Source organism: Manacus candei, unplaced genomic scaffold (genome assembly GCF_025592945.1).
Source record: "Manacus candei isolate 608988 ecotype Guabito, Panama unplaced genomic scaffold, ASM2559294v1 h1tg000089l, whole genome shotgun sequence".
In the NCBI taxonomy this organism is placed as follows: Eukaryota; Metazoa; Chordata; class Aves; order Passeriformes; family Pipridae; genus Manacus; species Manacus candei.
The window spans coordinates 1,222,001-1,237,052 of NW_026138137.1; the positions used below are offsets into that span (position 1 = coordinate 1,222,001).

Sequence of the window (15,052 nt, forward strand, 5' to 3'; positions counted from 1 at the left end):
CTCAGTGGAAGCCTGGATACTCAGCAAGCACAGGGGAAGCTGACTTCTGTATTAGATCTTTTGTTTCTTAGCTAAAACACTACTCTTTTTTTCCCTTTTTTCTAGTTTGATGATAGATTTAATTGAAGTTGAAAAGGAACGTCTTCTAGATGAGGTAAGTTCAGTAAGTTTTGGTTTAAAAAGATCCATATGTTGTATATGTAGTTGTTCTTCCATTATTTTTTTCCTGAGTATTGTTCCTATATGTGCAAAAATAACCTTAATGGTATAGAAATAGATCCCCTGATGATCAGTACAGTGTTTTAAGAAATATCTGAACTGGTGACATCTGGAAAATAATGCCATTTTTCGACTGTCTTGGGGTTTTAAGGTTGCTACTATGTAAATGCAAAAAATAGTAACACATATTTGATGAGAGTTTTTTCTTGCAAGAGAGTAGTTAATTACCCAGTTTAACTATTATTAGACTTAGCAGACTAATTTTTGTCCTATATGTAAGAGAAGTTTTTATAGTAGCGTTATGCAGGGTTTTTATTCCCAGAACACCTTTATAGAACTTAAAGAATTCTCTTGGTATTTTAAAGATGCTTTTACTATATAACAGAGTTACATAGTTAGGTTTGTCTGACTGTTTTTGTTATGTTATTTCTTGTTATTTGTGTTGTAATATTTTATGTGATTTTTGAACAATGAATCAGATCTTTTCAGTTTATGCAGACTTCAGCTCTAAGAGATGTCTAGTAGAGCTTAGTGTTTCCTAAACATCCTGAAGAACCAATTGCAGTAATATATTTGTTTGGTGTCAAAGTATTTCACATTACTTTGCTTGATTTTCAGTGGTTTACTTTGGATGAAGTGTCCAAAGGCAAGTTGCATTTAAAACTGGAATGGCTCACATTGATGCCAACTGCTGACAATCTAGACAAGGTATTAAAGGAACACATTACTTTCATTCTAATCTTAATCACTGTGGGGTGATTTTATAGTGATTTTTTGTTTGTTAATTACATAAGTAATTTAATTCTCTAGCTGTTGTGCAATCAGATAAACCTGTAACTTTATTCCAAGCTATGTGTCTACAGAAATCTCAAACCCTTCCTAACTGTCAATGTACTATTGGGACTATAACGTGACACGGGATTTTAAAATGCTTTTGTCATTCTATTCTTTTCTCTTAATGCCATTGTTTGAGAATAGCAACTAACATTTCCTTAGCCCAGGATATAAAGCTGGATATGATACTATAATCTGTCCAATCTAAAAAAAACAATTAGGAAATGTGGTGGAAATTTCCATAAAACTGGAAATAAAAATCTAATAAAAATCCCATAAAAACCTATACAAGTCTTGAAAACTTACTTTTTGTGTCACAGGGTGAATTTGTGAACGTTTGTGTTTCAGGAGATGTCTTTAAAATATTTTTCAGGAATGAGACAGTAGTATTTGATTTTCAGAAAGGCTCACAGTGTGCTTTTGGTTTAGGTGCTAACAAGCATTAGAGCTGACAAAGACCAGGCCAATGATGGGCTTTCATCTGCATTGCTTATCCTCTACTTGGACTCGGCAAGAAATCTGCCCGTAAGTTCCATTCTGCTGGACACCCCTTTGTCATGGATCTCTCTTGAGTACTTCCAGCATGTCCTGCTTGGTGGTATGACACACTGCTTTACTAACACACATTATGCCATGGATTTTTACTTTCTCTTCTTTCAAAACGTGTATTGTAAGGTCCACTTTTTTTAGTAGGATAGTATTATAGCTATCTATTGATTAAAACATTACTCTTTGATCAGTGTGATTTTTCTTTAAAGAATGCTCCTTTCCTGGACTTGAAAGGCTGCATGTTTTTATTACACAGTGTTTTCTATAAATAGTATGGGATTAGCATGAGGAATTTTAAGGAACTAACTGGGAAAAACCCACTTCCTTGAGTAAACTTGGTAAACTTGCTTGCTTTGGCTCAGGGTATTGCTGGAGATATGAAGGTACTGAAGTCCTCATCATGAAATGAATACTGTGCAGTTGATGTTACAGTGGCAGAACACTTGGAGGAGATTGCTATCAGATTGTTGTTTGCAGACTTGTTTATTTGTTTGTGCAAAACATTAAAAAAAATAAAGATTCTGTCACTCTAGGGATTATCCTATGGGACTGTAAAATAGCTTGTTTTGGAATTTATTTCAGGTTAGTAAAGTAATGTTCCTGGTTGTAACTGATAGCAGTATTAAATTAAACCCTGCTATAAAGAGATATGTGAAGCTTACCATTGAGTTTTGCTGTTTTTCAGCATTGCTATTAGAGGAGAAGTTCTGGAAGTGATGACTGAAATACTGACAAGGGAATATAGTTTTCAAACCTTGGATATTTTTGCCTGCATTTTGCAAATTTATCTGCTCAATTTTAAGTTAAAATGCTGCATCAGGGTGGTAACAAATCAAACCTTAATAGCCCAAACAATTTACATCACTGACTAGTGATTACATGGTTGTTCCAGGGTGTATAGAGCACAGTTTGGAATTAGTATTTCTGAGCTATCTTAAAAACTAAAAAGACTCATTTGGAATAGATCCCCACATTATCTTTTTAACCTCACTGTACTGAATTCAGGCAAATTGTAACTTAGCAGAAAAAGAAAATAATTACTCCAGTAGAGAGGAAGCAGTAGTAGAATAGAATTATGGTGTGCTTAGCATCAGTTTCAGAATAATGCAGCACCCAGAAAGTCTGTCTGCTGTCTCTTTTATGCACTAGATCAATTGATCAGATATCTGTATTTTCTTGTTCTATTTCTAAATAAACAAATTGAATCTATTTCTTAAAATAAACTAAAGCCTCTTACTTAAATGATTCAGAGTTCTCTCATCCACAATTTCCAATCCTTTCCATACAATTCTGCTTCTCTATATTAGATTAACTTCCCCAGCAAATACTCAGAGGCTTTGACATAAGTTAATTTTTTACCTTCCTGTTTTAAACAAGCATTCTCTAACATTGTCTCTAAAGTAGACAATCTAAACTCTAGGGCACAGAAAGGGGAAGTTCATTTCACAAAGCTGACCAGTTAGGAAATTTGGAAACAGGATCCCAAATTTGTTATTGCTGCATCTGATGTTCTGCCTAGAGAACAAGACTACCTGGGTGGGTTGAGAATGTTGGTCATAATGCAGGACCTCTTTAACCCTCTTATTTTTTACTTGCTCTACCAGCTCAGACAAGCACTTGCTACAAAAGACTCCATATTTAACTTCAAGTCATTTTCTTTCCAGTATTATAAAGAATATAATAGAAAGTAATGTACAAGTTTACAACAATAAAATAATATGATACTGTGTTAAATTCAAGTTTTCCAAAACCAGGTGCAAAAAGGCTTCACAGTTAGGTGGGGGGAAATACCATGGGAAGGCTTCTTCATGCAGGAGAACTAAAAAGATCCCTGTACATTCTATAAAGACAATTTCATGGAGCTGCTACATAAACTGCAGTGAATTATAGTAAATACAGCTTTTTTATGTCCACAGGATTCTAATATGGAACAATATTTACAACTTAAACATGAAAGTCTGCTGGTTTCTCATGTTTTGTTCATATTCAGTGATAAGGGTTATATAGAATAATAACAAAAATCACTTTCTTAGATTGCTTGTATTTATGGGGAAGAGAAAATTCAAAGAGAATGAAGAAGGGTCAGAAAGAACTGACCCTTATTAATAGTTTGGAAGACTTTTGTGCTCAGATTTAATGTTATAGCTGAAATGTTTTCTAGATGAATAAGCACTTTTAATTACCTTGAAAATTGCTTTAAGTTAATGCTTATCACCAGTACACTTTAGATCATGCCTTCAGCCGTTTTTTGAGTTACAGTGCTGAGTTACCCCAACACAGGCATTTCTTTTGCATGGGTGCATCACAGTTGTGGGTTTGAGACACTGGGATGGTTTATCTGAAAAGGAAATAGAAATGGTGTAGAAGGCTGGTCTCTTAAATTTACTTAGTTGGATCTGCCATATAAATCTGAACTACCAGGAGTGAACTTGGAAAGTGGGTTAATATATTTGAATAATTAATAAAAAATAAAATTCAAAAAGCATTTCACGTTGCTGTGCTACAGAAAGTCATGTAACAGATGAAACTATTTGTAATGACAAATATTTACTTCTTGTTATCTGCTGTTTTCTCTGGAATCCTTTGACTGTTTTCCTTAACTTTTTTGTGTAGTAAAGCTGCTTATGCATTCATTCTGCCACAATCCCATCACTCTGCTTTCTCCTTCCATTTCCATCTTCCTAAGAGTATCTACGAGGGAAACTTTGGGTGTGGATACTTAAAAGAGAGGAGAGCATCGGGACTAGTCTTTTGTGAAAACACTACCTCACTCTATAGAGCACTATTTGTGAGTTCTCTGGTATTGTTTGTATTGTACCTTTTCTCTGCCAGAGTGTGGATTAGTGCTACTAAAGCCACTCACTCTAGTGGAATGAGAGCATGCAATTTGTTTTCCTGCATGGTTTCAACAAGTGTGCCTTGTTTTTGTGCTATTTTTATTGCATTTTAAAGGCTACTTAAATTTCATTGATCAGCATATCATTGGGTAAGTAATTAACCTTTTATGATAAAAACCCAAGATAAGTTTGTTGTAAAAGCTCTTACATTTAACTTAAGTTGCTGATTCATTGAGAAATAAAATGCATACTCTTCTAGCACACTGTGTGCTGGTGAATTGTTGGCTTCTATTGCAAAGAAATTAAACTAAAAAATATTGCAGCCAACATCCCTGTAGTTTCTTTAAAAGGTGATGCACTCAATGTTTGTAAGAACTTGCAACCTCTCCACACTGGTTCAAGTATTGCTTTAAAAATGGGTATAGTTTTTTCTGCTCCCCAAACTATTAATTCCCTTGTAAATTCTATTTCACTCCATGATGCTCCTTGTTTTGCAAATTCCCAAGCTCCTTTTCTTTTTTTCAAATAAGTCTCTAGTCAGGAAAATCCAGGCTAGGGTGAACCACCAAGTAATATTTTTTGCTTGAATTTAATGTTATGAAATTATTACAAACTGATGACCCTCTGAATGCCTTACACTTAAATCTGTAAACACAACCCTGGTATCTTCAAAAAAACTGAGAATCTGTTCAGAGTAAGAACTCTTTTCCCAGAGACAGGTGGGTGTGCCTTTGTAGATTGTGCAGACAAATTTGTTACTGGCTGGCTACATCATCCTTGGTTTAAAAACACCTTTCTCTCTGCTCTACCTCCCCCACCCTGCACCCCCAAATAGCAGCAAAACCCTTTTCTGTGGCCCTTTCCCTTAGTTTCTGTGTAGAAGTTACTTTTAAAGTATCCAAAAAGTTCCATCTGATATCCAATCCTGTTAAAATTTAATGAGTAAGAAATGCAGGTCATAAGCTATGGTTCAGTCACTTTGCTGTTAACACTGATAAGTAGTTGCTGTTTCTTTTAGTTTTACAAATACTAGATACATCTTAAAAATAATTGTTGTTAAAATTAAGGGTGTAGCCCTGGGCATCTTTAAACACAAGGTATTATACAAACATTCACACCTAGAAGTTCATTATCTAATTAACATGTAACATGAACTAGCGGGGAAATGTTAAAAATTTAAAAAAGGAGCTCACTTTATATAGGGAGAGTAAAATCCCAAGTGCTCCCTGTTCCTTTTTAGATAGTTTGACAGCTGCAAATCTACATTTGAGACACCAAATTCAGACATATACCCATCTAAATCTGATCTATCTGAAATTAAGGAGTATGAATAGTGTTCTTAGTATAATTTCTGAAAGTAAGGCTAGTTTTATGATAGTCAGTTCATAACAATTTTGGTGTCTATATAACATATAAATTATTTATATTTAAAATTAGCTCTTACTGATCAGTGCCTGTCTTCTGGTTGTCAGTTGGGGATGCACTCACGGATTTAGAAGCTTCTAAAGCTCTATTTTAATTCCAAGCAACACTTAGTGAGTCAATAGAAGTAATGAGTTGTACTCTAAAGGGCATTGAATTAGGACCTGGCTTAATAACAAACCAGTTTGTTGTATAATTTATGGGTTTGTTATTAGGATTTACTGCAAATGTCACCATCTGTTAGAGAACTCCAGTGTGTCAGTTGTCACTGCAGTTTTTGGATACCCATCCTCTTTTCCTACAACTGCAGAGACACTCAGAACCACAGCAAGGCTGTTTTGTCACCCAAGGCAAGACATTTCCTTGGCTTTTTATCTTGAGTACTCCCAGTCTCCTCCCTCCCAGCTTTTCAGCCACCATCCTTATGGACCTGCAGCTCCTTCCCTTAAAACCTGAAGTCTGGCTTAAACATATTTGCCCCAGCTGATGTCCCTCTTGGCCCATCCTTGCTATGATTCCAGAGGAACTGAGACATATTCGATATCCAGGAATCATTGGTTGCCTGCCTTTATAATTGACCACATAGGTTTGGTTTAGAACTTTTAAAATTCTTTGAAATAACAATTTAGGGGGAAGGAGATCTGTGTTGAACATACAGGTGCAAATGTGAAGGAAAAATGTCCAGTAAGTTGAGGGACAGTTTAAGATTCAAAACTATTTGATGAGTTGCAGATGCCATCTGAGAAAATAGAGGACAGTCATTGCATCCTTATAAATGTGGGGTGGAAATAGTTGTCTGAAGGAAAGCCCTACAGAAATAGCTTTGTAGGTATGCTATATCATATTGTTATAAAAAACAACACTGCACTGTGTGTAGAAAAGAGGAATGTAGCCTGTAAGATGTATGAATGAATCCTCCTGTTCCACTTAGCCATTGCTAAGGCCCTGGTTTTGGCCATAGCAATTTAAGATCTGGAGGACAGCACTGGTGATAATGAGAAAGCCAGTAAATGTGACCAGTAGAGGAGGTGAGAACCATGGAACCATAGAATGGTTTGAGTTGGAAGGGACCTTAAAGACCATTTAGTTCCAACCCCCCTGCCATGGGCAGGGACACCTTCCACTAGACCAGATTGCTCAAAGCCCCATCCAGCCTGGCCTGGAACACTTCCAGGGATGGGGCAGCCACAACTACTAAAGGAGTGGATAGAAATGAGGCAAGACTGCTGCAAACAAAGTTCTCTGAAAGTAGGGAGCAGTGCTTAAACTGCAGCAAAGAAGGTACCTACTGGGCATTTAAAAATTTTCTAATGAAAAATAGTTAAACATTAGGTTTGATGTGTCCAGGGGTAGTGTGCAGTCTCCATCTTTGAAGTTCAATATTAAGTTCCAAATGTATCAGAGAATTAACTGCGGACAATTCCTTAATTTTCCTTTAGGGAAAAATGATGTTTAAGAAAAATATCCCACAAAACTAGCTAAACCTTATTTCTGGTTCTCTCCAGCTTAATCATATTGCATGTTCATTCTGAAACAGAAATTTTCAAGCAGGATTGCAGGAATCTTGTGGAATATATTGGCCAACTTGAGCATATGACATCCCAAAAGAAAATGTAAACCAGTACTTCTGCATAAAGGTTAAATCTCTTTTCAAATTTTAGTCACTTGGATTTTCATTTCAGAAATGCATTTCTTTTGGCAGAGCATTAATATCAGTTTCTATTCATAAACCAACATGTTTTAAAAGTCAGTTTTGCAGGTTTTTTTATTGCTACACACTACAACTTCTAGAGCAGAATTCTCTTGAAACAAAAATGCGTACTTAAAGGAAAAACCAGCCATAAGTATACTTATTTGAAGTCTGTTTTCTTTCAAAATCTTACTTCCTGAAATTATTTTTTATAAGTTGAATGAAAAATTTCTGTGACATTATTGTATTTACATATTTCACTTAAAAAGCAATATATTAATTTCAAAATAAAATTTAAAAAATTGCTTAATTAATGGAAAATAGTCAGAAGTTTTGTCCTGCTAAGTCAGTTTGAATTGCTATTGTTGGTATATTTGCATGTCTTGATTGACAGTCGAGTAAAGTAGTATATCTTCATTCTAGTTAGAGTGCAGTGTTTGCATTATTTGTCTAAAGAGGCTTAAACAACTTTGACTTTTATAATGATCTAAGTTCCTATCAATGGGGTTGGAATTTTTCCCATAAAGGGACTCCTTCACATAATTACTTGACTTATCATCAGAGAAGCTTCTATGTTGTGGGAATATGCTTAACCAAATTTTTAAAAAGGTTCATTCAGAAGGCAGTTCATAGGGCATCAGGCATTAAATAAAAATTTTTTTGTGAATTACCTTTATTATGGTAAAAAAAACACGATAAGGAAAATATAGGCAGATTGAAAGTGGGTATATTAGTTTTAAAGCAAAATACAAACATTCAGAGGAGAAGAGGAAAAAAAAGTTTTGTCAGGCATTATTGTTGCTATTGTGATGCTTCACTGTTTTGTTTGAAAGATGTTGGGTTTGTTTTAGGTTGGTTTTTTTTCCCTGCTTTGTCCTATGTTGTCATGTCATAATTAATTAACCTAGTGAAATTGCTTCATTGCATGACTTATTAACCCTTCCTATGTTCATTCTCTCCTGACTTAAAAGAATAATCCATTAGATTTTAATCCTGATGGCTTGAAGAAGGCTGCTGTTCAGAAAGCCCTAAAGGTAAAACTAATATAGTTGTCCATTTAAGGTCACAAAAGTAATTGGAAGTACACAAATGCCTGCAACACTTCTCTTCAAACACTGGATAGAATTTCTGTTGGTGGATATGTATTTAGTGCAATTCCATTTTACTTAAATTTGATTTCAGTACACTGTCAAGACATTGATAAAATACTGTGGTCTGTGGTGACTTGGACTTTAGATCAGTTTAGTGGAGTACAGACTGCTTTAGAAGACTGGGGGAAAAAATCATCCTGAGAGCTAATTTGTAGCTATAACTAAAGAATAAAGCTGACATGAAAGCTGAGACATCTTTTACATACTGAGTGATATTCATCAGTCAGCTCTGAATGACTCTTTTGAAATAATCTTGTTCCTGCCAGATGTTTTTAGAAGGTTTACGTCTTTTATATAAATGTTAAAAAAATTTAGCCCAGCTTTTTGATAGGCAACCCTGGAAGGCATGAGCTGAATTCTCTGCTGGAGAAACCTGGACAAGGGGCAGTCTTTAAATAGACTGTCAACAATGAGTCTGTCAGTAGCAGGTGTTAGAGGTGCATTATATGTGTGTGTACATATTGCCACCTATTTAGCACAAATTAAAATTATTTATATTTACATATCAGCATAAGCAACAGGGTCTTTTTGTCAGCTCCTGTAGTTTCATTATTTTATGAAGAGAAGAAAGTTTCAGGCACTGTTTTATGGACAAAGAAAAAAATGAAACACATGTCACCTACTATTTTAAAACATCATCAGTTGCAGTGTAATCTGACTTTCTTTCTGTTCGGTAAACCTTTGTATTCTGTTTTCCTTGAGAGGTAAATATTTTTTATTAGAAATCATAAAAAAGATAAATGCAGCATTCATCCAAGAAAGGAGTGCTTTCTTAACAGCTTTATTTCTGAAGGAAAGGATGGTTATAAGCAGTATGTCACATTAAAGTTGAGTAATATTAGTGAAAGTATGATGTTTAAAATGTAAGTTCAGATCCCAAAAATATCTAAACCATGCACGTTCTTGATTCAAAAGTATACAATATTTGAATCACTTGGTTGTAATTGTGACCTTACATGCATTAAGTACATTTTAGCTGGCTTTCTGTTGACATACCTGATCTATACATTTCCTACAGGGTAGAACTCAAAGTATATTATTAACCATGTATCCTACATTTTCTAGGCCTTTTAAACTGCATTAACACCTGCCTGAGATGATTAACTTTCGTGTCTAAGTTTTCTTTCTGACTTAAATTTTTGTTAGATTAAATTGAAATTTGTGAAAGAAATGTAGTTGGGAATGTTCCTTTGCATACATGATTTGTTTCTAAACTGATGTTTATTTCCACAGTTTGATGTAATGCTATATAGCTGGTGAGCAAGGCTCAGATATGGCAGATGGTTGATTCTCTAAGAAAGAGTATTTTGTAAACTGTAGAAATATCCCTCAGGTACATTATAGTACATCTTCTTTCTCCCCAAACTGAAAAGGAGGGAATATCAGTGTTCTGGTATCCCTTCTAATTTAATAGTACTACAGCAATGTATATAAAGTTCCTGAGTTTGTGCTTTCTTCATATCTCCCATCTGCATGAAATATTCATTTTGCAGTTTTAACTATGCTTCATTAGCTTTGGGGGTTGCAATGCTCATTAAAAGATAAGAATTTGAACCTTACCAGTTTCATTCAAAGAAAATGAAAAGGAGTCTAAAGCTCCTACTTATTTGTAGGGTTTTGCTTCAGCATATTCAAGATAGTTGGATGCCTTTATGTGGATCTGTTCACCAGTTACAGCCAGTCTGCCATTCAAGCCAGTTGAATAAAATACTGAGAATCATAGATAAACATACAGTAGAATGCATATGATTTGTATTTTTAAGATGCAGTCAGTAAGTTTCAGAGGAGAGAGGTTTTGCTTTATTCTGAAGGCAAAGTTTTTGCTTTTTCTTTACCAGTCAGGAAAGAAAATAAACAGCAATCCCAACCCACTTGTTTTGCTGTCAGTTGGGCACAAGGCACAGGAAAGTAAGGTAAGTTCCTACTCTTTATACCTGGCTCTGTCTTCAAATATTCGGTGGCTCTGTGGGTTTGGCGTTTGGCTGTCAAGCCATGGAGCACATACCACTAAGGTACCACCAGAACTGAAACTGCCAACAAGCAGCCAAAGACTGAATGGGTGCTGACTCAGTTTAAACTGTCTGCAAGTAGAGATGGGATGTTTAGACATTTGTAGCAGTCATTCCACAGTGGTGCTTTCCTGGAAAACATGAGAGTAGTTGAAGCTCTCAGTGAGAACCTTGTTCTTCAGACCTGACACAGCTTTGAGTTGTCAGAAGGTGGCATCATCCATGTCTCATTCCTAATTGAGTGGCCTGTAACAGATGCCATCATGAGATTGATCTTGATGGTGATCCCTCTGATTCTGCCCAAAGGTGTTCAGCACACCTCTCCTCTTGTCCATAACTAACCTCTGTGCATTCAAACAGCTCATGAAAATAAAATAGCCACAGCAAAACAATTTTTTCTTTTTAAGTAGAAGCGTCAGTGAGCCAAAGGGAGAGGACATCTAATTTGGCTTCTTTATGTCACAAAGCCTAAAGAAGATCTCACATACAGTGTTAGTTTTGATATGTACTGGAGAGTGGAGATAAAAATCCAAGTCCTTTGCTCCTGTAGGTGGCTTTTTCAACGAGCGCCTCTTTCTCTCTGCCGCTCTGCCTCCCCCTGCATTACTGGTTTGCTGAAGGTAGTGAGATTTGGCAGTGAAATTTCCCACATGGCTAAGTGGAGATAAGAAGGAAAAATACCATATTCTAGGAGCTTCACTGGGTTATTTAAGCACTTACTGAGGAGTATGTGAAGAGAGAACATGCTAGTCTGAAGACCTTGCGTTCGTTCGTAGCCTGGTGTGAAGTTCACACAAAGCATATTCTCCTCCATGTCCTCTGTACTTTAATATCTGATACTATATATGCTTTGGGTGGGTAGATCCCACTGGCCTTTGTTTAAATATGTCAAGTTTCAGACATAAATTTTTGCAGCACCAAAATGAAAAATGTACTCAACTCTTGACACTGACTTTAAACTGTTTCATAATTTGTGTGCTTCCTGTTCTCTGACTTCAGATTCGATACAAGACCAATGAACCAGTATGGGAGGAAAACTTTACTTTCTTTGTACACAATCCCAAAAGACAAGATCTTGAAGTTGAGGTACGTTGTCTCGCTCTCACACTTTCTTTCCTAAGACATTGCAGTAGTAACATTCAGACATTAAAAGCTGTTATGAAATGAGACTTAATGGTGAACACCATGAAAATTATACTTTAAGTGTTTTTTTTAAGACCAGGCTATGAAATGTTTATTTCCATTTACTACTAAAAGAAAGAAAGACTATAACCACACTCTCACTAGAAAAACATAGTTAATGGTTGTCTTCTCTAAAAAAAACCAAACCAACCAAACAACAACAAAAAAACCCCCCAAAAAACAAAAACCCAACCCCCAAAAACCAAATAAATTATGGATACCTGTTTTGAACTAGCAGCCTTAATTGCTAACAGAAACTTCTGTTACATGTGGCTGATTTTATTCCTCATACCAAGGAAGTATTTGCTTTATCCAAATACTGAAGAAGATATCCTTTTACACTGCTGACATATCATTTTACATAGTTCAAAGCAACTGAAGTGTAAATGAGGACTGTCTTAGTTACTCTTCCTATAACAGTTGTGGAAATTCATTTTCACACAGAGTTTGGAAACCATGTAATTATTTTGATTGTGGATCAGGGAGATGTAGATGTGATGGTTAGCTCTGTTCTGCTTTTGCTGTAGAAGGCAGAGTTGAAGAAACTAGGCATTGAGTGTATTTGCTTTTACCTTCATCAATGTAAAGTAATCTTAAAATCAAGGAAATTTGGTTTAAGAACGAACTACAGTATTGTTTGGATTTTATTTGTTTAAAATAAAATTTCCTTTTCTTTCTCTTAATTCTTACAAAAGCAGATGATGCAAAATGACTTGGCTTTTGTGTTACTTCAGGTGAGGGATGAACAGCACCAGTGTTCTTTGGGGAACTTCAAGCTGCCTCTAAGCCAGTTGCTAGAGAGTGAAGACTTAACTATGCATCAGCGGTTCCAGTTGAGCAACTCTGGTCCAAACAGCACTATAAACATGAAGATTGCACTCAGGGTACTCTAAAACTTTTCACACTGTAAATGTCTGAATATTTAGGGCTGTTGTGGCTCCTGGTCTACTGGCTTTTTGAAGAAGATAATAGTACATTTCCTTTGATGTCAAATGCCAAGTGTCCTTAGTTGTTGCAGTGCTATCAGTACACAAAATAACCTTTAATTTAAAAATGTTCTATTTAAAAAACAGACAATGTTTCAAACAAAACAGTGTCAGTTGCATTAATTAAAACTGAGGTTCCCCGTGGTTTTAGGTTAGGAAATCACATTAGGAATCTGGATTCCTTCAAATCTCTTGTGACTCAGTAGGGTACAGATCAGAAATCACCTTTGTCTAGAAATGGAACTGAGGTCTTGATGATTTAAAAGGAATAAAGTTTATGGGGAAAGGAATTATGTTCATAGTCCTGGAAAAATTCAAACCATCTTTCAAGCACACTGAGTGTGTTTTGAAGACAAAACGTGCATACTTGAAAGTTGGTTTTCTTTTTCCCCAGCTAAATTATTTGATTTAATAAGGTAGTATATCTCTTTGCAAACACTGTCACACTTATTTTTTCTTTTCTAAAACCCTTTTTGTTTACATGTCATTAATAAATTAAAATAACCTATAAAAGAGAAAGCAAGGACAATGAGTGAGAAAAAATTGTGATGTAAGATTAAATTTCAAAAAACTAGAAGAAAGAAATAGAATAGCTTTCCAGATAGCTAGAGATACAAATTAAATAGCACTTGCACCAGAAGCACATAGAATATGGGAAGGGAATAATGAGAATAATTCTAAATTAATGGAGAATTTCACACCGTTTCAAAGTTACTGCAGTTGCCACAAAGAAGGTGGAGCTGTGTTTTGCCATGCAAAACATTTCCTGTTATAGAGTGAATAAATGTGAATATTTTTGATTCTACTTTAGCATCTGAACTTTACAACTTGTCACAAGCCAGTACTCTTGTAGAAACAAATTTATTCCTGTTTTTTATACTCAAAATAGTAATCTCATCTGTATTTCTCCTGTATCTAGGTCCTTTCTCTTGAAAAGCAAGCGAGATCTCCAGATCATCAACACTCAGCCCAAGTAAAAAGGCCATCTGTTTCCAAAGATGCAAGAAAATCATCTTTCAAGCCTCAGGTTCCCGTCTCGCCTACACCCGACTCAAACAAGCCTCTTCCAGCTTCCCCAGTGACTGACAGTGATAAAAAAACTGATGCAGCTGAAAAAAGTCAGGCTGCCAATGCCAGCCCGCAGTGGCCGACGGATCTGAGCCGCAGCTCCTCCAGCCTGCACGCCTCCAACTTCTCCTATTCCCCCAGCCACCTGTCGGTCAAGGAGCCCACTCCCAGCATCGCCTCCGACATCTCCCTGCCCATCGCCACGCAGGAGCTGCGCCAGAGGCTCCGGCAGCTGGAGAAGTAGGGCCTGAATCACTTGGGTTTGCAGCACATCTAAGTTGGTTTACAAAAAATGTTGCCAGTGCAGCCAAAGGAGGAGTGCTTAGCTCTCACTGCAGTCATATTTTTCCACTGTTCTGTCACTGTGATTTTCTGCTTGTTCTCGGTACCTCAGTTAAGACAGATTCTGCAATTAGAAGTTACCACGGCCATCATCATCTGAAAGATAAAGTCCACCTAGTTCTCATGGCTGCACTCTGTAGTTCCATGCAATAGTTCCCTGTTTTCACCACTGAATCCTATTAGCATTAATTAAACCAATTAAGGTTGAATATAGCTGGTATTTTTTAATTACTCAGAGAGATAGTTGACTACAAAGAATTTTAAATGAATAGTCAGTTACTGTTCACTCAGGATTGCTGCAGCCATGCTTCCTTAAATTCTTGATTTTTTTTACTTGCCTCAGTGGGCAGCTGTACCTACCAAGTACAGGCAGCTGAGCAGCAGTTCTGCTCTGAATGGGAGAGTGCAAACCATTCCTTCCCTACTCATGTAGCTTCTCTGTGAACCTATTTAGAAATATTTTATTTTTTTATTTGTAAGGGATTGCACTGATTCATCTTTTTCTCTATCAGACTTCACAAAATGAATACAATAATATAGGTTGGATGGAACCTCTGGAGGTCAGTCAGCCCTTTCTTCAAAGTTAGATCAGGTTTCTTGGGCCTTGTCCAAACAAGTTTTAATATCTCCAAGGATGGAGATTCTATAAACCTTCTCAACAACTCTGGTGCTTAACCACTCCACTGTGAAAACATTTCTCATTTCTATTGAAATTTATCTTGCTGCAAGTTGTCTGTGACCTCTTGTTATTTTACTGTGTACA

General features: G+C 36.1%; 1 protein-coding gene across 4 annotated transcripts in view; it reads left to right on the forward strand.

The window, feature by feature from the left end:
* ESYT2 (extended synaptotagmin 2) overlaps positions 1 to 15,052 on the forward strand; it is an 80,098-nt gene that overhangs the window by 57,315 nt on the left and 7,731 nt on the right. The window contains exons 11-19 of one of the 4 annotated variants that reach the window (XM_051812864.1): positions 106 to 154; positions 838 to 927; positions 1,483 to 1,578; positions 4,289 to 4,390; positions 8,523 to 8,585; positions 10,541 to 10,615; positions 11,711 to 11,797; positions 12,628 to 12,777; positions 13,799 to 14,187. In XM_051812864.1, coding sequence (XP_051668824.1) covers positions 106 to 154; positions 838 to 927; positions 1,483 to 1,578; positions 4,289 to 4,390; positions 8,523 to 8,585; positions 10,541 to 10,615; positions 11,711 to 11,797; positions 12,628 to 12,777; positions 13,799 to 14,187 — 1,101 coding nt within the window. The remainder of the gene's footprint in view (positions 1 to 105; positions 155 to 837; positions 928 to 1,482; positions 1,579 to 4,288; positions 4,391 to 8,522; positions 8,586 to 10,540; positions 10,616 to 11,710; positions 11,798 to 12,627; positions 12,778 to 13,798; positions 14,188 to 15,052) is intronic. The other 3 variants (XM_051812865.1, XM_051812866.1, XM_051812867.1) reach the window with 3 other exon arrangements.